This window comes from Hypanus sabinus, chromosome 7 (genome assembly GCF_030144855.1).
Source record: "Hypanus sabinus isolate sHypSab1 chromosome 7, sHypSab1.hap1, whole genome shotgun sequence".
In the NCBI taxonomy this organism is placed as follows: Eukaryota; Metazoa; Chordata; class Chondrichthyes; order Myliobatiformes; family Dasyatidae; genus Hypanus; species Hypanus sabinus.
The window spans coordinates 100,277,855-100,302,572 of record NC_082712.1 but is presented as its reverse complement, the minus strand read 5'-3'; the positions used below and the strand labels follow the sequence as shown (position 1 = coordinate 100,302,572).

Sequence of the window (24,718 nt, the reverse complement as noted above, 5' to 3'; positions counted from 1 at the left end):
TGAAGAAAGGTTGAGGGAGATGGCAGATTTAGAGGAGAAAAGGTAGGACAAGACTCATAAACAACTGCTGAGATTGACTGCATGGCCTCGTGGCCAAATATCTGTGTGCTCCAGACAATAAACCAAGCACAGGGGGGACAACATCCTGTAGTTTACAATGACATAGCTATTTCTAACTTCAAGCCTTGCATCACTGGGAACCAGGAGAAAACAATTACCTTTTTGGCATCTTCTTCCTTCTCTTTATCCACTGCCTTCCTGTCATTATCTAAGACCCTCCCCTCCTCCTTCTTCACAGGCTCCATTTTGTCTGTCTTTTCCTCTTCATCTTCAAGGTCTAGAATTTTTACATCAATTTGTGTTCCACCTTCCATCTTTATAACAGCTGCTCAAGAGAATGAAAAGATATTCATTCAAGAGGACATGTGAACATAGTGTACTGTATCTACTGAAGAAAGCATGAATCCAGGGACACAGGATAAGGAGATGCTTTACTATAGCTTGAGAGAACATCTCAATGTCTCACAGTGCCAAAGTCAAAGGCAATTTATTACTGTAAGTACATACATGTTACCATACTATATTCAGATTGATTTTCACAGGCATTGAGAGGAAACATTTTTTAAAATACAATAGAGTTTATGAAAAATTACACATGAACAAATTCTAAAAAACAATGTGCAAAGGAAGACAAAATATGCACAAAAATACTGAGAGTGTGATTTGTAGATACCTTGAAAGTAAGACTGTAGATTGTAGAATCAGTTCAGAGTTGAGCTCATGCACACCAGTTCAGCAGATTGATGATGGTATGGTAATATTAATGGTAAGACAGTGTGGCAGTGTGCAGGATCAGAGGGATCTTGGGGTCCGAGTCCATAGGACGCTCAAAGCAGCTGCACAGGTTGGCTCTGTGGTTAAGAAGGCATACGGTGTATTGACCTTCATCAATCATGGAATCGAGAGGTAATGTTGCAGCTCTCGGACCCTGGTCAAACCCCACTTGGAGTACTGTGCTCAGTTCTGGTCGCCTCACTACAGGAAGAATGTGGAAACCATAGAAAGGATGCAGAGGAGATTTACAAGGATGTTGCCTGGATTGGGAAGCATGCTTTATGAAAACAGGTTGAGTGAACTCGGCCTTTTCTCCTTGGAGCGACGGAGAATGAGAGGTAATTTGATAGTGTATAAGATGATGAGAGGAACTGATCATGTGGATAGTCAGAGGCTTTTTCCCAGGGATAAAATGGCTTCCAACAAAGGGCACAGGTTTAAGGTGCTTGGGAGTAGGTACAGAGGAGATGTTTTTTACTCCAGAATGGTGAGTGCGTGGAATGGGCTGCCGGCAACGGTAGTGGAGGCGGATATGATAGGGTCTTTTAAGAGACTCCAGTCCGGCTGGTGGTGCAATGGCACAGTGCCGGACTCCGGAGCAAAGGCTCCCGAGTTCGAATCCAAGTCAGGCCACCCCAAGCACGCTCTCCATCCGTGCTGGGTTGAGTGTCACACTAGCCACTCGGCCTCGTTAAAAAATACAAGGATCGAGTCAGGAACATTCATATCATGACCTGGTTAATCTGAAAGGAGATCAATCCTGACACCACGCACAAGAATGGCTGACTGTTTGGTGCGACACACTAAAAAAAGAGACTTCTGGATAGGTACACGGAGCTTAGAAAAATAGAGGGCTATGGGTAACCCTAGTAATTTCTGAGGTAGGGACATGTTCGGCACAACTTTGTGGGCCGAAGGGCCTGTATTGCGCTGTAGGTTTTCTAATAACTTTCCTGGTGGTGTGGGGCCGAAGGCTCCTGTACCTCCTGCCTAAACTATCATTGTAATTAATGAAACAGCAAAGGTCCCACACTGCCCCCAACACACTGCAGCCCCTCCAACTGTACAGCAGACACTCAATGCTTCCCCTCTTACTCCACAAACCCTAATCTTCGAATATTTAGTGCAATACAAAAGCAGTTGGTCTGTGAGGTGGAGTTAAGAGACATCTTTTTGTTGTATTGTTACTGACCAAGGTGAGACAGACAGAGGATGGGGGAACGGGAACTGGAGAGTGGGAGAGCAGCAGAAGGGAGGGAGAGACAGAGGCCAGTCACACCAGCAGCAATGAGACAACAGTACAGCAGGGTCACAGGCCACGATCAGAAAAGGTTGCAGAAGGTTGTAAAGTCAACCAGTTCCATAGTGGACACAACCTGCCCATCTTTGAAGACATATTCAAAGGCAATGGCTCAAAAAGGTAGCTACCATCCAGGACGTGCCCTCCTCTCATTGCTATCATCAGGGAGGAGCTACAGGAGCCTGGAGTCACACAGTCAACATTTTAGGAACAGCTTTTTCTCCCCACGCTTAGATTTCTTAATGGATCATAAATACACAAACACTACCTCAATATTTTTGCTCTTTTTTGACATTTTTTTTACTATATATAGCTCTATCTCTATAGTAATTTATATTTCATTTTATGTATTACTTCGGCTGGTGGTGTAGTGGCATCTCTGCTAGACTTCAGAGCAAGTGGTCCCAAGTTCAAATCCGGCTGGCTCCTTGCATGCCTTCCATCCATGCTGGGAATATCAAGCTAGCAACTCAGCCTCATAGAACAGATAAACGTTAAAGAAACAGCAAGGTTGCCACCTGATGTGCCAAATAAGGTGCAGGGAGGAACTTAACCTTTATGTATTACATTGTACTGTTGCTGCAAAACGATGAATTTCATGATACATCTCTATGATCATAAACCTGATTCTGACAACAGCAACAATTACCTGCATCTAACGCTTTCATGATGATGTTGGCCTTATCAATGTCAAGTGAGAGGCCATCAAACCAGCCGTGCTCCATCAGGTAACAGTAAACACTGAGCCGCGTGCGAAGGCCAAAGTCAGCCTCCTGCTTCCGCTTCCCAGCCTCATCCGGGTGGTATTTAGAGCGGAACCTTTGAAAATGTAAAGACAATTTTGTTTGTTGGTGCAATTCAGAGCATGGGACAATGGCAAAAGCAGCAGAGAAGTTCATTAGAAAACATGCAGCAAGCAGGGATTCACCAGAGAGGGAGAGATCAAACAAGGCAGGATCATCACTTAAACAGCCACTGCTATTTCAGGATATTGGGTGTGACCCTTCTTTGAAAGACATTCAATTGTTGTTGGACTCTCAGTCTGCATATTAGAAAGGGGTAGGTGAAGGTGAGCATTTTATATTGTAATGTGTGATATGTCTTGTCCTGTGTGTACAGGGTCAAATCTAAAAACGTGACTGTGAAGTATCTACATAAACACTGGTGTTGCCTGCCCTACACTGCATCACTGTTACACTGGCATCCCAGGAGCAGTTTAACCAGGATGGCAATCTCCCTGGGACCCTCCTTTGTAATGTAACTGGCTGTGTGTGTCGATGTGCTTGATACAACAGGGTTCTAGTCACCATGATACAGCCTCTGATTCAACCCCAACCCACTGGAATTCTGTTGTTGTGACTCAGCACAACGTGTTTGGTTGTCAGAATGCCCGTCACACAGTATTTGTGTATAAAATGGACTCCAACAGATTTTTAACTATACCAACATTGTTTTTTTACTTGAAATATGGGATTGTGGCTACCTGTATGTGGTGTGGCACACAGCAATATCAGCAAGCTATTTACCTCTTCCCTATTGAGTGAGAGGAACAGCTGGACCCTAGTTGCCCACTGTACTCCCACCAATCACTCAACTCCTTTTGCACTTTGGCCTTTAAAAATCAAAGCATTAAGTCAAGTTGGTATGAATAACAGTTCAGCATGGACTAGATGGATTGAAGGGCACTTCTGTGCTGTAGGGCTCCATGACTATCTGATCATTTAGCGATAGCAGCACTCTAAGCGGCTTTTAGAAGAAGTATTGCACTACAACCTGTAGATATCAGCACTACAATAAACAACTGAGCCAGAGGAAACCTGTCCAGTGCAGGAGGAACATTTCTGATTCCTGCACCCTCCTGCTTTATTGTTTTCAGCAATCAACTCTAACTTCATGAAAGTTCCTTGTTCCCAGGGGCAGGGGATATAACATATTATCAGTCCTTGCTATGACTCCAAATCCCTGGTGTGTCGTGCCAACAGCGAGCAGGAATATCCCTACTTTGCAATGCATTAACGGCAGTTTCAGCTATTCAGCAATCGTCAACACAGCTCAGGGATACAGGCCACAAGCCCAACAGGGACTTCATAAAGAAATCCACAGAATGTTTGGATCTTTTAATCCAAGGTTACGAGAGGATATTAACAGACTGCAGACTTGGGCAGAAAAATGGCAGATGGAGTTCAATATGGACAAATGTGAGGTAATGCATTTTGGAAGGACAAACCAGAAGACTGAGTACAGGATTAATGGTCAGTTACTTAAGTGTGTGGATGAACAAAGGGACCTTGGGGTTCAAATCCATACATCCGTCAAGGTCGCTGCACAGGTTGATAGGGTAGTTAAGAAGGCCTATGGGTTGCTAGGCTTCATTAACAGGGGGATTGAGTTCAAGAGTAGAGAGGTCATGTTGCAACTCTACAAATCTCTGGTGAGACCACACTTAGAGTATTGTGTTCAATTCTGGTCACCTCATTATAGGAAGGATGTGGAAGCTATGGAGAGGGTGCAGAGGAGATTTACCAGGATGTTGCCTGGTTTGGAGAACAAGTCATATGGAGCAAGGTTAGTAGAGCTGGGACTTTTCTCTTTGGAGCGTAGAAGAATGAGAGGGGACTTGACAGAGGTCTACAAGATTATGAGAGGCAAAGATAGGGTGAATAGTCAGTACCTGTTTCCCTGGGCACCAATAGCAAACACCAGAGGGCATATGTACAAAATTAAGGGAGGGAAGTTTAGGGGAGACATCAGGGGTAAGTTTTTTACACAGAGGGTTGTGAGTGCCTGCAATGACTTGCCAGGGATGGTGGTGGAGGCTAAACCATTAGGGGTATTTAAGAGCCTCTTGGACAGGCACATGGATGAAAGAAAAATGGAGGGTTATGGGGTAGTGTGGGCTTAGTACTTTTTTTTTAAGGATTATATGGGTTGACACAACATGGATGGCTGAAGGGCCTGTACTGTGCCGTAGTGTTCTATGGTTCTAAGAGTTTGGACATTGTAAGGGTAGTTTCCATGAAGGGGGGAAAGTGTGGTAATTATGCAGGTCAGGCAGCATCTGTGGAAACAGCAGCAACCTATGTTTCAGGTCTGGAACTTACATCAGAACCTCGAATGAGTGCCTTGAACATCAAACATTAACTGGCTCTCGCTTAATAGATATTGCCTGACTTACCAAGTAGTTCAGCATTTTCTGCTTTTGAAGTAAATATCCAGGATATATCCAGTATTTTTTTTTAAATCTTAATTTACAGGGATTAATAGAAATCTGTGGGCAAGGGTAATGGGAACTTCAGGCCCAAGAACAGGTGACTGGAATGACAATGCAGACCAGCTACCGAGTCATTGACCAACATCGAGAATTCAGATGGCTTGCTGCTGTTAAGGGTCATAGAGCACTACAGCACCGAAACAGGCCATTGGCCCATCCAGTCTCTGCCAAACTGTAACTCTACCCGTCCCATTGACCCATAGCTAGGCCACAGTCCTCCATGACCTTCACATTCATTTACTTCTCCAAACTTCTCAAATATTCCCTGCTGTTAATCAGCTGATTCAAGGAACACAGGGGAAGGTGTTAAATACCTACCAGTGCCTCCAAAGCAAAGTATTTCTGCTATGGGTTGCTGGATTGCTCTCTTTGGGAGCAGGAAACAAGAGGGTTCAGGAAGATTAGGGGAGATTTCAGGAAGACGATAAGAGCTTATCAGATTTGGACAGGGCAAGAGTGGACAGCTGTTTCCATTAGAAAATGAAGCAAGGACCAGGAAAGATAGATTTACAACACACAAATTATATTAACTTTAAAAGCTGGGATACTCTTGCCTCTATAGTATCCTTCCTTTAATCCTTTGCACTGCTGTACCACTGCCATCACCACATCTTTACAAAACTCACTGTGGGAGAGACACACATTCGGACCATGGGTCCTTTCTTGTATTCCTGCCTTGCTTGTTACCGTCACCTCTGGAGAACCCCAAACAATTAGAAAGGACAAAACAAATAAAAAGCCCTAGCAAAAGAACATGAACAAATCACCAATTATAATTTTGTTTTTTTTTTAAAAAGCAAAGAAACCTTTTACTTCAAGAATTATTGTTTTGGCAGCTTACGTACGGATAAAATAATAATACTTAGGTGTCGAAGTCATCTTGAAGAATCTCAAGTGTGCGAGCGAGCGTTTTGTTGCTTCGTTTCATTTGCACTGATTGTGACCCTCACTGACTAAGCACTAACACTTTGGGATTACTAGACACTGCATTGTGCGCAGTGTGTGGCTAACTAGTAGTTCTCATACAAGGGTCTCCACTGCAGCGTGCCAGGATTTGCTTCACATTTTGCCCTCCTGCACCTTGTCTTCAAAGGGGGGGAAGAAAGGTGTCAGAATTAACATTATACAAACAAAAAAAGACTGCAAACTCCAGATAACAAAAGGACAAAAAAATGAAGGTATTAGTTAAAAACGATATTTTCCCTTGTATCAGCTCACTTTGGTGACGAGGCAGACATGTGCTATGCTGCTGCCTCCCACATCCAAAACACACCGATAAATTTCCTGGATAAATTCTGTAAATGGAGAGAAATACTCAGAGGCGGGAGAAAAATACACACACAGGAGAGAATGTGTCAGCAGTTTGGATCTCATTCTTTTAAACAACTGAGGTGGTTACTGTAATCGTGGCCCCCCGCCCCCCAGCTCAGAGATCGGTGGCCAGTGTTCTCAGCAGTACTCACCTTGGAGATTGGTGATAATCCTCTGCGGTTCTGCTCCTAAAGGTACTGGGCCTATGGGGAGGCTGTACCCTGATCACACTTCATCATTGGAGTCAATACTCAGCACAGTAACATAGTGGTCAGCAGAAAGCTTTACAGCACCAGCAAACCAGGTTCAATTCTCACTGCTCTCTGTGACCACATGGGTTTCCTCCAGGAGCTCTGGCTTCCTCCCAAAGCATTATAGGTTAGTAGGTCACGTGGATGTAATTGGGTGGTGCAGGCTCATTGGGCTAGAACAGCCCGTACTGTGCTGTAGCTCTAAATAAACAAGATAAATAAGCAATGTGTTGGCAAGCATCTGTTAGGTCAGATATTGACCTGTGGACTTCCTTGTCCTTGCTGTTTCAGGTCTAGGAACTATCAGAAGATCTGGCTACAACCCAACCCAAACACTCCATAAGACAAAGGAGCAAAATTAGGTCATTCAGTCCACCAAGCCTGCCCTGCAAGTCCCAAGAGTCAGTCTCCCTTTCCATCCTGAGGGATGTTTCTATAAATATCTAATACTATACTGATCATGGTTCCCCCCACCACCCACTAAAGCATGTGGCCAGTAAACCTGGCACATTACCAGTGCTGTGTCACTAGTCATCACTACACCTGCCCGATACTCAGAGTCCACATCCTTTAGCACAGGAAGAGAACAGAAGGGCATTTTCCTTAACATTAGAGACAGGCCATAGAGAGGGGGGTTGGGTAACAAACCCCACTACTCTTTGTGGTAGGAGTGTACAGCCCTTAGCCACAAAAGGAACTAATGGACACGGGATGTGGGGGTCAACTATAATCCAGTATTGTTGATTTTTGCTGTTCAATGCCCTGTGGTCAGCTAGATGTGAGTGGTCAGGGTGGGACCACAGATTACCACTGATCCCACTGTTAGACATACCAACTCAAAGGGGCCAAAAGTCTCCCCCTCTACTTCCTACAATGCTACACACCACCATCAGCGTTAGTGCACTGTTAGTACCTGCTGCCTCACCAAGGCCTAACCACAGGGTACTTCAGGGGTTCAATTCGTAAATTTGTAAAGATAAAAATCAGCTTTATTCTTTACGGGTATATCAAAACATACAGTGAAATGAGTTGTTTGCATCAAATCATTATCAGCAAGAGTTGTGCAAGCTTTTGGTACCAGAACTCATTAACCCTAACCCGTGCAACTTTGGAATGTGGAAGGAGCCGAACCCAGCTCTTACAGCTGGCGCTGGAGTTCGTACATTCTCCCGTAACCGTGTGGGTTTCCACCAGGTGCCCTGGTTTCCTCTTGCATTCCAAAGAAGTACAACTAGAGTTAGCGAATTGTGGTCATGCTATGTTGGCACATGGTGACATTTGTGGGTGCCCCTAGCACATCCATGGATTGTGTTGGTTGTTGGCACAAACTGCATTTCACTATATGTTTCGATGCACATGTGACAACAAAGATTATCTTTATTCTTTAGGTTTCAGCTCTCTGTTTAACAGAGGTCACATTCCTGCATGCTTCTGATGGGCAGAAGGGAACCTGGAAGCAATGAGATCCAAACATCTTACACATACACACACCCCTGTCATTACTGTCACAGAGCAGGAAGGTGGTGCTGCCTTCGCTGTCCTACGGGCACCCGTCAGAATGGCTCATGCCACGGTGGTGCAGCAGCAACTGGTAGGAAGGGGAACAGGCATAGAAACCACAGCAGCCGCCCTCCCCTCATGTACTCCGCCACGCGATCGACTCTAAAGCAGAAGGTCTTTCCCTTTGAAATATACATGAATGTTCAGTTCACCTGCCCCATACCGGACAGCAAATACACGGGGACCTGAAACCCTATCAGCCACGACCAGGGAGTGACTGAATGTTGGTTTTCCATGAGCTTTTACTCCCCTACCTGAGTCACTGCTCAGGAAGGTGATGGTGAGCCTCCTCCCTGAGCAGCTGCATGAATTACACCGCCGGTGTTGCTGGCAGATTCAGGCCCAGTGACGGGTGAAGGAACGGTCAAACACTTCCAGCTTGGGGCGGCATGAACCACGACAGCAAACTGCAGAGTGAACCCCAGGAAAGGTCAGAGAAGACCATAAGACATAGGGGCAGAATTAGGCTGTTCGGCCCATCATGTCTGCTCTGCCAATCCATCATGGCTAATTTACTTTCCCTCTCCACCCCATTCTCTTATCTCCATAACCCTTGACACCCTTACGAACCAAGAATCTATCAACTTCCACTTTAAATATATCCAATGACGAGGATTCACTGCCATCCGTGGCAATGAGTTCCACATTCACCACCCTCTCAGAAATTCCTCATCTCTGTTCTAAAGAGACATCCTGGTATTCAGAGGCACTGCCCTCTGGTTGTAGACCCCACACCCCAAACATCCTGTCCAATATCATTTTTCTCTCATCTATGTGCCTATCTAGAGTTTCTTAATAGCCTCTATCACCACTCCCTGGCAGGGCATTTCATGCCACTCCCACTCTGGGTAAAAAAGTAACTCTGACATCCCCTCGATACCCAAACCTATGCCCTCTGGTCTTAAGACTCCTCCACTGCTGGAAAGATCCTCTCCACATCCACTCTATCCAAGCTTTCAAAATTCAGAAGGTTTCAATCAGATATCCCTCATTCTTCTAAACTCCAGTGAGTACAGGTGCATGGCCATCAAATAGCCTTCATACATACATGAACCTTTTCATTCCCAGGAACATTCGCACGAACCCTCTCTGGACCCTAGTATATCCACCCTTAGATAAGACGCCCAAAATTGCTCACAAAACTCCAAGTGCAATCTGACCAATGCCTTCTAAAATGACAGCATTACAGCCTTGCTTTTATATACTAGTCCTCTCTAAATGAATGCTAACATTTTATTTACCTTCCTTCCCACTGACTCAACCGGTAAGACAACCTTTAGGGAATCCTGCACAAGGACTCCCAAGTCCCTTTTGTACCTCAGATTTCTGAATTTGCCTTTATTTCTTCTAGCGAAGTGCATGTACAGACACTTATCGACGCTGCATTCCATCTGCCACGTCTCTGCCCATTCGCCTAATTTGTCCAAGTTCCTCTGCAGTATTCCTGCTTCCTCAACACTACCTGCCCCTCCATCTTTGTATCGTCAGCAAACGGGCACAAAGCCATCAAGTCTATCATCCATTCAGTGACATATAATGTGAAAGAAGCTGACCCAATATCAACCCCTGTGGAATACCACTAGCAGTCAACCAGAAAAGGTTCCCTTTATTCCCACTCTTTGCCTTCTGCCAGTCAGCCAGTCTACTGTCCAAGATCATTGGACCCCCTCCCATCAACATACTGCACAAGCTACAGACTAAGCACACCATCAGGTTCTTCCCCTCACAGACAGACACCAAACACAATGAATCACTAGAACTAGGAGACATAACTTCAAGATTCAGGGGAATAGGATGGAGATGAGGAGGAACTTCTTCTCCCAGAGAGTAGTGGATCAGTGAAATTCTCTGCTCAGGGATGCAGTAGAGGCTACATCATTAAATATACTTAAGACACAATTAGATAGATTTTTGCATAGCAAGTGAATTAAAAATTAAAGGGAAAAGGTAGCTAGGTGAAGCTTGAGTCCACGGCCAGATCAGCCATTATCTCATGAATGGTGGAGTCTTGTTGGGCCAGATGGCTGACTTCTCCCCCTAGTTCATATGTTCTTATGTCATCAGTCTGCTCTCCCCCTCATTGAACAATACTGGATAAACCCAGTGCACTGTTAACCAACAGTCCCCCCCCCCCCCCCCCCCAGATAAACATGCTCCAACCAGTGCAGGGCAGACACTTTGATGAAAGTTCTGTACAGGGGGCAGGAAGTAATAATTAGTGCAAGTTTTTCAGTCCTGACCTAGGGGAGTGGATGGGTTAGGGCATGGAGACCATGCAGAAGGGAGCAGTAAATCAGGGGGGTCTTTTTGCAAATGTGGTCTACAATGTTATAGGGCAGGAGAGGGCAATTTCCCAACCAGTGACCCGAGGATTAGGGTATCCAACATGGAGCTCAGGTGATAAGGTACAACCACTGATAAGAATTCAGATCTTGAAGGGAAGCTTTACCTCAAGTTCACTCCCAAAGGCTGAGAGACATGGGAACCAGGATAGTTGCTCAGTGAACCTTGGAAATCCAGTCATTTAACACAATTAACAATTTCAATAACAGTTACAGAGACCAAGAGAACGCATTAGGTAACATTATTTTCTACCAATGGGAAGCAATTTCAACACCAGCAAAGATTTGAGTCTGGAAAAGTGAATGAAACATCACTGCCCCATGGAACTTGGGGCACATCACACTGGAACGGGGTTAAGGGGATACAAGCTTCATCGCCAGTTGGGAATCTTGCCTCTACAGTTGGTATAAGGCAAGGCCTGGATTCAGGGATTGCAGAGGCAGAAGAACAGAGGTCTCCACACAGGACAAGAGAAGTCCCACTGGAAATGAGTGGAGACAGACCCATCACCATGACTGCACTGATCCACACTGGAGAATGTGGAAGACAGCCAGAGGAGGGGAGGCCAAGATACTCTCGGGCCTGCTCTCTGCCATCCACATGGTTCTGAGTCAGGCAAGGAGAGAAGAATCAGAAACCTAACATGTCACTATTGAATCACACCCGGCTGCATTTATTAAGCAAATGGTCAATAATACGTAAACACCGGCCTCCCAACATGTGACCTCACCATTCCTCATCCTTGTGGGCCAGGAAGAAGTCCTGCATCTGCTGACGGCGGAACTCAATCTTGTAGTCATTGTAGCGCTTCACAGATTCGGTCTCATCAACAGAGTCATCCAGGGACAGCAGGAACTCCTTGAAGGTCTTCATCACTGGGGGTGGAGGACCCACCTCCATCTCGTGCAGGTTGCCCAACCTGGGGGTGGGAAGAAGACTAACAGCATCGGTATAGCATGGTCACTAGCTTCCCCGAAGATTGGCACTACTACCCTCATCCCTTGCTTACAAATCACCCACTCAACCACAGTACATTATCCCAGCACGCTTCGGTGGAAGAATTGTGAGAGTGATTGAGGGCACACAAGTGGTGTTGGACTACACTATATTATTGTTATTTTCTTTGTAGTTTTATTTTTTTCTATGCCTGCTTGTATTTTATATAATTATCCATGAATATGAAATTGTTCAGTGTCCACTAGAGGTTACAGTTCCGTATTCAGAACCAAATTTGGGTTTAATATCACTGGCATCCATTGTGAAATTTGTTGTGGTAGCACTACATTGTAATACATAACAAAAATATGAATTACAGTAAAAAATATATGTTAAATACGTGGTGCAAAAAGAGAAGTAAAAAGTAGTGAGGTAGTGTTAATGGGTTCAATATCCACTCAGAAATCTGATGGCAGAGGGGAAGACGTTGTTCCTGAATCGTTGAATGTGTGCCTCCTGGAAGCTTCTTTGCTATTGCATTATTTGTATAGGGACTATCTGATTGGTTAATTCTTATCTACAAATCCCCCTACCCTGTTACTTGTAAAAACGGCATTCCCTTCAATCACTTCCTCCGTCTCTGCCGCACCTGCTCTCAGGATGAGGCTTTTCATTCCAGAACAAAGTAGGTGCCCTCTTCCTTCAAAGAAAAGGGCTTCCCTTCCTCCACCATCAACACCTCCCTCAACCGCATCTCTTCCATCTCAAGCATGTCTGCTTTCACACCATCCTCTCTACTCTATACCAGGGATAGGATTCCTCTTGTCCTCACCTACCAGTGTCCAGCACATAATTCTCCATCTCCAACAGGATCCCACCACCAAGAACATCTTTCCCTCCCCTCCACTTTCTGCTTTCCGCAAGAGTCGCTTCCCACCCAACTCCCTTTTCCATTTATCACTCCCCACTGATCTCCCTCCTGTCACTCATCTTTGCAAGCAGAACAAGTGCTACACCTGCCCCGACACCTCCTCCCTCACTACCATTCAGGACCCCAGAGTCCTTCCAGGTGAGGTGACACTTCACCTGTGAGTCTGTTGGGGTCATGTACTGTGTCCGGTGCTCCTGGTGTGGCCTCCTGTATATCAGTGAGACCCAACATAGATTGGGAGACTGCTTCACCGAGCATCTATACTCCCATCTGCCAGGAAAAGCGGGATTCCCAATGGCTAACCATTTTAATTCCACTTCCCATTCTGATATGTCTATCCATGGCCTCCTGCACTGTCGTAATGAGGCCACATTCATGTTGGAGGAACAACACCTTATATTCCGTCTGGGTAGCCTCCAACTTGATGGCATGAACAGCATTTTCTCAAACTCCCAGTAATGCCCCCCTTCACCATTCCATTTTGCCTCTCTCACAATCTCCTTGCCTGCCCACTGCCTCCCATGATGCTCCTCTCCCCTTTTCTTTCTTTAATGGTTTTCTGTTATACTCCCCCTTCTCCAGCCTGTATCTCCTCATCAATCAACTTCATCCCTCTCCCTTCAGGTTTCATCTATCTCCTTGTGTCTTTCTCTCCCCTCTCCCCACATTTTAAATCTTTGCCTCAGCTTTCTTTCCCCAGTCCTGCAGAAAGCTCTCGGCCCAAAACATCGACTGTACTTTTTTCCATAGCTGCTGCTTGGTCTGCTGAGTTCCTCCAGCATTTTGTATGTGTTCCAGCACTGGCAGATTTTCTCTTGTTCGTAATGGTAAGGGAATGTGTCTTATCTAAGGGAATTCAATGGATTAGCAAACTGGTACAGGAACAGAGCACGTAGGACAGGGGTTCCCACCCTGGGGTTCATGGACCCTTTGCTTAATAGTATGAGAACACGACATAAAAATCCCAACGTAGCCTCTCTTTCTTTTCTTTGTTCTTCCCTGCCGCCGCTAGACTCTTTCCACTGTTTCCAATCCCTTTGTTCTCTCAGTGCTTAATAAAATGATTGTAAAGCAACAGGTTTTGTGCCTCTTACTTGACTTCCAAAAGAACATTGGATCAAAAGCATCTGAATCCAACAGTGGTGCAGCAGAGCAGCACAGTTAGGGTAGCACCAGTACAGCCTGCCCTGGGAAGGGTTGGTTTACTTGCCAGTCGAAAGCCACTTCCACCGTGCTGGTTGCTGACTGGCCCTTCTGAGGGATGCAGCAGCTCTTTCCCACTGGTTGCCTCGTGTGCCCTGCCATCAGTGTGTGCTTCCGGGCGCCTCTGGAGCATAAGGACAGCAGGTGCAAGAGACTCGCTGACTTTTTCCCTTTGTCTCCAGGGGCTCACCTTCACACTGAGGTCGCGACAAGCTCTGAAGAGCCATTGGGGAAGTATGCTGTAGATATATAAGGGTCCCCGCACACACTTAGCTAAGTGTTGGTTGAATGTTTAGTTTTGCTGTTGAGTAACTTGGGGAGACTTAGATATTTGATTGTTTTACTGTTTTTTTGTAAATAAATTATTAATGTTAATGTGCTTATTCGTAATCAGGTTTCTTCTGTCTCACTTCCCAAACCCCTCGAGTGAATCTGCTTCCTCGTAACACAGCGCCAGTGGCCCAGGTTCAATTCCCTCCACTGTCTACAAGGAGTTTCTACATTCTCCCCCATGACCACATGGGTTTCTTCCCACATCCCAAAGGCACATGGGTTAGAGTTAGTCACATGGATGTAATTGGGCAGCACGGGTTCGTTACTGTATCTCTAAGCAAGCACATATTGCAAGTCTTCTCCTACAACCAGTTCTTCTCCCCCCCACCCCAGTATTTGTAATTATTCGTTCTAATCTGTCCTATGTGCTTTTAATGCTATTTTTACAATGCTGTGGGTATGGAAGTGTATCAGGTGATTGGGACTGATAGGATTACACAGACTCCATGGGCTGAACATCCACCCACAACATCACTACACCCCACCACATGCAGATTGAGCAGCCGAAACGCTGAAACCTCCTACCCGGGACCTTTAACACCTGAGGTGGATGTGAAAAGCTATACTCCATCAGCCGCGGGAGTCCGCACCGTGGATGACCTCACCTGGCCTGGATGGGAATCCCATGGTGTTGCTGCATCATGTGAATATCCGGGTGCCCCCAGGGCTGCGGGGGGCCATAGCTGGGACCTCCCCCACCAGTATACGGCATTTCATAGCCTGTGTGGTAGGGGTCCGCAACGTGATCCTCCCTAAGGGGAAAGACACAGCATATCAGCAAATCCTTCATGCCCACAATGAGTTACAAAGTGGGTGGGGTAGGAACCTGGTGGCAGCGTAGACAAATTCTCAAAGTCAGCAAGCAAGCTGATTAGGTTGGATTTAAACACATCAATGTCACCTGAACTGCTCACAGCAGGAAAGAATTTGAATGCAGGCTTTCCGTGAGACATGTACAGTAAAACTCCAATAAACCTGGGACTCTGATGGTGCCTGACAAGCAGATTTCTCAGACCTGTTGATGTTACTCCAACCAAAGCTCAACGCACATCTTTTACTTAATTTAAATTTTTTAAAATGTTAATGGCATCAGAGTAGCATAGTGGTTAATGATCAGGGTTCAATTCCCACTGCTGTCTGTACATTCTCCCTGTGACTGCAGGCATTTCCTCCAGTCTCCTACAACATTCCAAATTCATACAGGTTAAGGCTACTGTGTTGTGTGCATGCTACAATGGCACCAGAAACGTACTGACAGTTGCGCCCTACCTCCAGCACATCCTCGGACAGTGTTGGTCGTTGATGCAAACAACTCATTTCACTGTATGTTTTGATGTACATACGACAATTATTCCTCTAAGGAATTTTTCTGCCATCACATAATAACCAGAAGAGTTTCAAGCAGCAGGAAATGGTTCCCACTGAGAGCTTGTCAAATAAACAGAGCTCCCAACTACATAGCTACACAGGTTCTTAATCCCTGCAGATCCTGAGCCCGACATCAACCAACCCACATTCCGAGTAAGACACAACCAACTTCACACAGATAATGTATCAATGGGAGGGTCAGGTGCTGACTCACTGGGGATTCGAGTCAATTAGATACCTGCCTACCATGTCACTGGGCAGGCCTCAGCAGCATCACAGCAGATGGTCTGGACACCAGGAAAGGCATGCCAGGGTCTCCAGTTTAAAACCTTTGGACCAGTTTAAACATTTGAACTATTTTGAATGTTTGGATCTTAGACCATTTGGATTAAATTGAACATGTGGACTATTTAAACATTTGGACCCCGTCCCCAGTTGGAAACGTTTGGACTCTTTTGAACTTTAGGACCAGTTAAATGTTTGGATCTTGGACTATTGGATTATTGGACCTTAGACCTATTGGACTATTTAAAAGTTTGGACCTTATCTGCAGTTACAAGGAAAGTTGGAAATGTTCAGACTACTGAAACTGGAAGATGTGGTCTGAGGTCTATCATAATCTCGAACAACCTGAACTCAGGAATGTTGAAATTGCTGAGTGGATGGAGAGGCTTGCTGTAACCACTAAGCGCAGAGCTAAGTTATATGGAGGAGAAGGCTATCGCAGGCATGGTCCGAGCATACTGATTTCTGAAAAGGACTCGAGGAACAGCAGCTTATCTGCAGAGGACAGGGACCTGCTCACTCCACAGCTCCAGTACTCACCAATCCCGGCGCACTCGCTTCTGGGGAGGGCTGAGGTCATGCCTCGGTGGAGAGAAACGCTCCCTTCTCCCTCGGTCATAGTCTCGATACTCTCGACTTCGCCGCTCTCTCCCCCGGTCCCACTCTCTGCAAGGCAAGGAAAGACCCCACTTTAGCAGGTCAGCCAGACATTCAGGATAGCACGGTGTAGACAGCAATAGAGCATTGAGCCTGCAGGTTGGGCATGACATTATCGTGAGAGCTGGGGTATCAGGGCAGCTCAGGACAACAGGTGACATGGTCGGAAGTGGTTAGCACAATATTTTACAGTACAGCAACCCAGGTTCATTTCCTGCTGCTACCTATAAGGAGTTTGTACCTTCTCCCCGTAACCAAGTAGGTTTCCTCCTGGTGCTCCAGTTTCCTCTCACAATCCAAAGTCCTACTGATTAGTGGGTTAATTGGTCATTGTAAACTGTCCTGTGATTAGGTTAGGCTCGGATTTCCAGCATCTGCAGATTTTCTCTCGTTTGTGAATAGAATGAGCGTCATGTGCAAGAAAAACATTCATTCATTGGTTGGATCCCAAAACAGTCACACAAAGGAAGCCCATATTTTTCCTATAAAGCATGCATCCCACCTCAATTCTATGGGATCTGCAGGTAACAAGGAGTCGATATACCAGTCAGTGGGCCAGATGCTGATCTGTTGCACAGCCGGACAATGGAAACTAAAGAAACTACCTCACTAGTTAGCTCTCTTTTTCCTTTGCTTTTTTATTGATTTTATAGTTATAGAACATCTTTACGCTATAATTACTGTAATTTATGTATTGTACTGTACTGCTGCCACAAAACAACACATTCCACTGCATACATCAGTGATAATAAACCTGATTCTGATTAGTCACGAGATCTGAGGGTGAGCAAGGAGGTTGCCCTTGTTACCAGATATTGCAGATACCTCTCCACCTCCCACACATGCCACTCCTATAGAGCTGCTGCCCCTCAGGCTTCACACACACACACGACCCACCGGGACACTGGTTCCGCAAAACTTCGACTGTCTGCTTAGTTAAAGTATCTCGTGAAAAGAAAGCTGGAGTTCCCTCCCTGTGTCTGCACTCCAGCAACACCTCTTGTTCAATTTTCTGCTTCATGTTGTGGGAACTAACTATGAGATTGATCTTTGGAATGAAAGAGTTCACGTATGAGAAGCTGAAATGGCTGGAGTTTAGAAGAATGTTGTGGGGGGGGGGGGGGGGGAGAATCTCATTGAAAACTACCGAATATTGAAAGTCCTGCATAGAATGGACATGGTGAGGATGTTTCCAATAGTGCGAGAGTCTCCGAGCCAAAGGTTCAACCTCCCTCTAGAACAGAGATGAGGGTGCCACAGTAACGCAGTTACAAGCTTGGGACGTCAGAGTTCAGAGTTCAATTCTGGCCTCCTCTGTAAGAAGTTTGCATATGTTCTTCTGCTGAGTGTGAGGGCTCCTCGGGTTTCCTACCACAGTCCAATAGTGTACTGGTCAGTAGGTTAATTGTTCATTGTAAATTGCCCTGTGATTAGGTTAGGGTTAAATAGGTGGGTTGCTGGGCAACACAGCTCATTGGGCTGGAAGGGCCTGTTCCAGGTTGCATCTCTAAATAAATAAAAATGAAGAGCAATTTCTTTAGATGGGATTCATTGCTGTGGAGGCTAAGTTACTGGGTACGTTTAAAGCGGAGGTTGGTAGGTTTTTGATTAGTCAGGGTGCCAAAGGTTATGGAAAGAAAGCAGGAAACTGGGGTTGGAGGGATTAATATATCAGCCAGGATGGAATGGTGGAACAGATTCAATGGGCCAAATGGCCTGATTCTGCTCCAATGTCTTATGGAGGGGGAACCAAAATGGAAAATGGAAAAGAGAGAAGAGGGAGGGTGGAGAAATTGGAGAAATTAATAATCATACTAAAAGATTGAAGGCTACCCGGATGGAATACGAGGTGTTGCTCCTCCAACCTGAGAATGGCCTCATCCTGGCATAGTGAAGGCCATGGACCAACATGTTGGTGTGGGAATGGGAAACTGATAATGAAATAGTGGCCATTGGAAAATCTCCGTTTACTCCTGGTCCACGTGCATTCAAAGTGGAGAAGAGGAATTCAGGATGGCACTCAGCTCATGGGTCAGCAACACATGGAAAGTCCAGCATAAATGTGGAAGAAGTGTACTTCAAACAAACAACCCACGTTCATGTCAAGAAGCTACAGCAGCACCCACACTGGTCCAAACGGTCATCTCAGAGCCAGAATAGGAGCAGCTCATCCTAGATTCTGAGGGAAGGAGAATCCCAGCCTGACCTATCATTCCAATCATCCCGCCGCCTGTCGTCTCTCTCCCGGGAACGGTCGTAGTCGCTCCTTTCGCGGCGGAACTTGTCCCTGCGCCGCCGGTCGTACTCATCATCGCTGTCACCCATGACCCTGCTCCTTCACACGGTGATCTACTAGAGAGGAAAGACAGGTGAGTAAGATGGTGGCCTCCGTATTGTGGAGAGGTTGATGGCATCCTCGAACTGTTTGCCCCACTCCTATCAGACCACCAGATCCAAAATAGTTGCTTTCAACAAGTAGTAAAGCTAATCAACACCCCCATCACTACTTTATTATTTCCTGTCAGTCACCTAATGTATAGTACAGTGCTACTTTATGGACATACAACCAATGTATACAAGCGACCGTATGTATTTACATTCATCGTATGTGTTTTTAGTATTTTACAATTTTTTGTATATCAGGTCTGAAGTAACAATCATCTATTTTCCTTTACACTTGTGTGCAGGAACATTAAACAATTTTTGAATCTCGTGGAGCAGTTTTTCCAGGATGGCCTCAGTGAGGACAGCTCCGAGGAGATGGGGTGAAGCAGCGGCTGCGGAGACTTCACTTGAGGCACTCAAAATAAAGGCTTAAACTATGTAACCGAGGATGCTCAGTAGCAGGAACACAGAGCAAGGGGATTCTGCAAAAGACACAATACCCGGGGTAAAATGGAGAGAGTGGAGGAGACCCGGGAGGGGGGGGGGGGGGGTTGGAATTTGTTCATGTTGTCAACATGATGTTGTGATTATGGATTCATTTTAGATAAACTCTTTCTGCACTTGCCAAGACTGGCTTGCTGAGACAATATTGGATATAGTTTTCATCTCCTTTCCTGAGTAGGCAACTCTGCTATCCCACATTCTCACCTACCTCCAACACCACAATCCTGCCTTTTAATATCAAAAATCATTTGAATACACTCAATAAATGGGCCTTGTGTGATAAAGGACTCCAAAGATTCACCTGAGAAGAGAATTTTTTTCTCATCTCTGTTCTAAATAGCCTTCCTCATACCCTGGAATTGTAACTTCCTGCACTATTAAGGACCTGGTGCATTACCATGAGGGAAAGAGGCCAGACATATTCAATCTCTCCTAACAGTTCTGCATTTCCAGGAACCATCCAGTGTACATTTGCTGCCCTCCTCCAGTCAGTAAACCCTTTCTCAGAAAGGAGAACAAAACTATGTCCAATACTGCCTCAGCAAGTACATACTCCAAAGTGAATCCTTATCACAACATCCTGCTCAAACCATGAACAAACTCCCAACACCCCCCTCCAGAGCCTCCCCCAGTCTCCCTCCCCATTCCACCTCCAAGAGCTCTCTCTCACAGGGTCTCTCCATCTCCTGGATGACCATAAGACATAGGAGAAGAATTATGCCATTCAGCCATCTCTGCCATTTCATCATGGCTGATTCTGGATCATCAACCCCATATACCTGCCCCCTTGATGCCCCGACCAATCAGGAATCTATCAACTCTCAGCTTGAAATATCCCCATAGACTTAAGTCTGCACTGCAGTCTGTAGCACAGATTCACCTCTCTTTTGTTAAAAAAATTTATTCCTTCCTCCATTCTGAAAGGTTGCCCCTCAATTCTGAGGCTGCGCCCTCTAGTTCTGGACACCCCAACTAGAGGAATCATTCTCTCCACATCCACCTTATCAACATTCAGTAAGTTTCAATGAGATCCCCACACATTATTCTGAATTCCAGTGTGTACAGGCACAAAGCTGCCAAACGCTCCTACTTTTACCCCTTCGTTCCTGGAATCATCCTCGTGAACCTCCTCTGGACTCTCTCCAATGACAACACATTCTTTTTGAGATATAGGGCCCAAAACTGTTGACAACACTCCAACTGTCTAGTGACTAGTGTCTTATAAAGCTTCAGCATTATCTCCTTACTTTTATATTCTATTCCCTTTGAAATACATGTCAACATTGTATTTGCTTCCCATTAATCTTCTGGGACTCCCACGTCTCCCTACAGCTCTGATGCTTGAATTTTCTCCACATTTAGATAATAGCCTGCACTATTGTTCCTTTTACCAAAATGCATTATCATACATTTCCCAACACTCTATTTCATCTGTCACTTTTTTGCCCATTCTTCCAAATTGTCTAAGTCCTGCTGCAATCGCATTGCTTCCTCAGCACTACCTCCTCCTCCACTCATCTTAGTATCATCCATCAGCTTTGCCACAAAGCCAACACTTCCACGACTCTCTCCATTACCTCCATGGTCCTTCTCCCTCCTGGACACCCCCCCCTCCATTCCCTTCCTCTGTCCCCCTTTCCCTGCCCCAGGCCCCCACACACCTCCATTCCCTTCAACCTCTTAAACTCTCTCCTTTGCCCCCCAGGGTATCTCTCTCATTCCCTCTATATTAACCCCAGGGTCTCCCCTCCGACTACCCACCCTCTCCACAGCCCCTCCCCAAAGTTTTTCTTTGCAGAGTCTATCCACCTCCTGAATCTCTACCTCTCTCTCCTTAACCCTCTAAGTCTTCCCCCTCCCAGGTCTCCCCTAAATTCTCTATTCCCTTCACCCATTAGGGCATCTCCTCTGCAACATCCCCCCAGGGTCTTCCACACCCTTTCCCTACCCCAGATCTTTTGTGCACTCTCCATTCCCTTCCTCTCCTTAAACTGTCTCCTCTTCCCCCCCCCCCCCACTCCCCAGGGTCTCCCAACTCCAACTCTTTTCATATCCCTAGTGTCTTCCACCCTGGTCTTCCCCACTCTCTCCATTCGCTCACCCCCAGGTCTCCATCTCTTTCTCCATATCACTTCCAGAGTCTCCCCCAATTTTCCCTTCCCAGGGTCTCTCCACCTCCACCAGGGTCACCTTCACTCTCTCCATTACACCCAGGGTCTCCACCATCGTCCCTAAAACCCAAGTTCTCCACCCCCTCCACCACACTCTCTGTATATCCCCAGGGTCCTCCCACCTCTGTCTGTTCCTTTCTTCTGCTGTTTCTTCTGTCCCCCAGGGGCTTCCCCTCCCAAGATCTCTTCAAACCTCCCCAGGGTCTCCCTCACTCTACCCATACCGCTCCCGGTATTCTATTCTCAACACTCTCTCCTCTCTGTTATCTCCCCCACCCTCTCCATTACCATCTCTCCTGTGTCCGCTAGATACCCTACCACTCACCCCCCCCCCCCCCTTTCCATTACTACTGGACACTCAGCTCCCACTCCCTCTGGAAAGAGAATTAGACAAACCCACCAGCAAACCGGGGCGAGGGGAGGGACATGGGACATCACAGGGGTGTCCCAGAGGGCTAGCAACCGTCGATTTCCCAAATTGCGCTCCGCAATCAGCAGCCCGACCTATTTCGATCGGGAGCCCCGTTCTAATCGCCGGCTGCAGGGATGGCCAATGGCCACGGGGTTGTGGCTCACGACCAGGCCTCAACACAACACCCCCCAACCTCGATCGCCGAAATTAACCTGGAGCCGAGGTTCTGGCACGCTGCTGCTGACCCGGGCGAGCGGCCGGTGACCGGCAATAACGCAATCCTCCAACTGAAATAACCAAAACCTCTCAGTACCGCCGCTTTCACTTGTCCACCGAGCTCTTTCAAAGCCCGCTGCACGACGCGCCGCCAATAGCGGCAAGAACAAACCCCGCGCCGCACTACCAGTGGTCCTCCCGAGACAGCGACACCCAGGCGCTCCCGTGGTCCTCCCGCGACGGCGACGCCCAGCAGAGCCCGTGGTCCTCCAGCAATAGCGACACCCAGGCGCGCCCGTGGTCTTCCCGCGACGGCGCCGCAATGAGAGTCCAATAAAAAAATAACATGATTTCCGAGTGATAGTGGACAAGGTGATGAGAGGCTCCTGTCATCAATTAAATATCCAAAAGAGCCAATTCCAACTCTTGGAGACCCAAAAGACATTGTGGCTGGGGTCCATGTATACAGATCATTAAAATTTCTCCTCAGGTGCCCTCTTCTCATTGGTGATATAGGAGTCCGAAAACCCACTCAACACAGCCTCACTATTTTGTTCCCTTTCTATATCATGTATTGTTTTTTAGTATATTCTTCAAAGTTCAAAGGACACTTATTATCATAGTATGTATAATTTATACAACTTTGAAATGTGTCTCCTTACAGGCAGCCACAAAACAAGAAACCCAAAAGACCTCTTTACAAAAAGACCAACAAATGCCAAATGTGCAGAGACACAAAAAAGCACAAATCATGCAAACAATAAAAGCAACAGCATTCAGAACAAAACTGACCCCAGAGACATGACAGTCTAAGTTTTTACTCAGAGAGTGGTGAGTGCGTGGAATGGGCTGCCGGCAACAGTGGTGGAGATGGATATGATAGGGTCTTTTAAGAGACTTTTAGATAGATACATGGAGCTTAGTAAAATAGAGAGCCATGGGTAAGTCTAGTAATTTCTAAGGTAGGGATATGTTCGGCACAACTTTGTGGGCCGAAGGGCCTGTATTGTGCTGTAGGTTTTCTATGTTTCCATCTATAAAAAGTCATGAAGAGGTGGGGTCCCCCAGAACAGATCCCTGGTCTGTGACCTCCATCAGAATATGAACCATCATTTGCTTCTTTGCTTTCTGTGGGCAAGCCAATTCTGGATCCACAAAGCAAGGCCTCCTTGGATCCCAAGCCTCCTTACTTTCTGAAGAAGCCTTGCATGGAGAACCTTATCAAATGTCTTACTACACCACATCCACCTTCATCAATGTGTTTTGTTACATCCTCAAAGAATTCATGATCTGCCCTGGACAAAGCCATGCTCCCATCGCTATTGATGACGCAAAGATCATCGCAAGAGGTTCAGAAAAATCCTCCCTCACTTCCCTCAGTAGTCTGGGGTATACTTCATCCTGTTCCAGTGACTTATCTAACTTAATGCTTTTCAAAAGCTCCAGCACATCCTCTTTCTTAATGTCTATTTGCTCAATCATTTCAGTCCACTGTAAGTCATCCCCACAATTGCCAAAGTCTTTTTCCCTGGTGAATACTGAAGCAAAGTATTCATTATGTACTTCGGCTACCTCCTCCGACTCCATGCACACGTTTCCACTAACACACCTGATTGGTCCTATTCTCACACACCTCATCCTCTTGCTCTTCACATTCTTGTAGAATGCCTTGGGGTTTTCCTTAATCCTGCTCACAAGATCTTCTCATGGCCCCTTCTGGCTCTCCTAATTCCATTCTTAAGCTCCTTTCTTGTAATTTTCTAGAGCTCTAACAGTACCTAGTTTCTTGAACCTTTCATAAGTTTTTTTTTCTTTTCTTCTTAACTAGATTTTCTACATACTTTGTACACCATGATTCTTTAACCCTACCATCCGTTCCCTGCCTCAGTGGAACATACCCACGCAGAACTGCATGCAAAATGTTTGCCACATATCTGCTGAGCATTTCCCTGAATTTTTGTTCCCAGTTCCTGCCAAATAGCATCATATTTCCCATCACCCCAATTAAATGTTTTCCCAAATTGTCTGTTCCTATCCCTCTCCAGGGCTATGGTAACAGAGATAGAGTTGTGATCACTAACTCCAAAATGCTGTCCACCAAGAGACCTGACACCTGACCAGGTTCATTTCCCAATACCAGATCAAGTACAGCCTCTCGAGCTGGCTTATCTACAGAATGTGTCAGGAAACCTTCCTGAACAAACTCCACCCCATCCAAACCCCTCGCTTTAAGGAGATGCAAATCAATATTAGGAAAGTTCAAATCTCCCATCACAATAACCCTATTATTATTGCACTGTTCCAGAATCTGCCTCCCTACCTGCTCCTCGATATCCCTGTTACCATTTGGGAGTCTATAAAAAGCACCTAGTCGAGTTATCGCCCCTTTCCTGTTTCTGCCTTCCACCCACCCTGACTCAGCAGACCATCCCTCCGTGACTTCCTCC

General features: G+C 46.1%; 1 protein-coding gene across 7 annotated transcripts in view; it reads right to left on the bottom strand.

The window, feature by feature from the left end:
* The window catches only part of srrt (serrate RNA effector molecule homolog (Arabidopsis)), a 74,121-nt gene extending 51,661 nt beyond the window's left edge, over positions 1-22,460 (bottom strand). Inside the window, exons 1-7 of one of the 7 annotated variants that reach the window (XR_009513258.1) lie at positions 22,369-22,460; positions 18,790-18,935; positions 16,467-16,592; positions 14,879-15,025; positions 11,601-11,807; positions 2,784-2,953; positions 219-385 (exon numbers count right to left, since the gene is read on the bottom strand). Coding sequence is in view for 2 of the 7 variants with exons in the window: in XM_059975311.1 (XP_059831294.1) it covers positions 219-385; positions 2,784-2,953; positions 11,601-11,807; positions 14,879-15,025; positions 16,467-16,592; positions 18,790-18,908 (936 nt within the window). In the remaining 5 variants the exon portion in view is untranslated. Of the gene's footprint in view, positions 1-218; positions 386-2,783; positions 2,954-11,600; positions 11,808-14,878; positions 15,026-16,466; positions 16,593-18,789; positions 18,936-22,267 lie in introns of all 7 variants that reach the window. The other 6 variants (XR_009513256.1, XR_009513260.1, XR_009513257.1 and 3 more) reach the window with 6 other exon arrangements.
* Between the last annotated feature and the right edge of the window lie 2,258 nt (positions 22,461-24,718).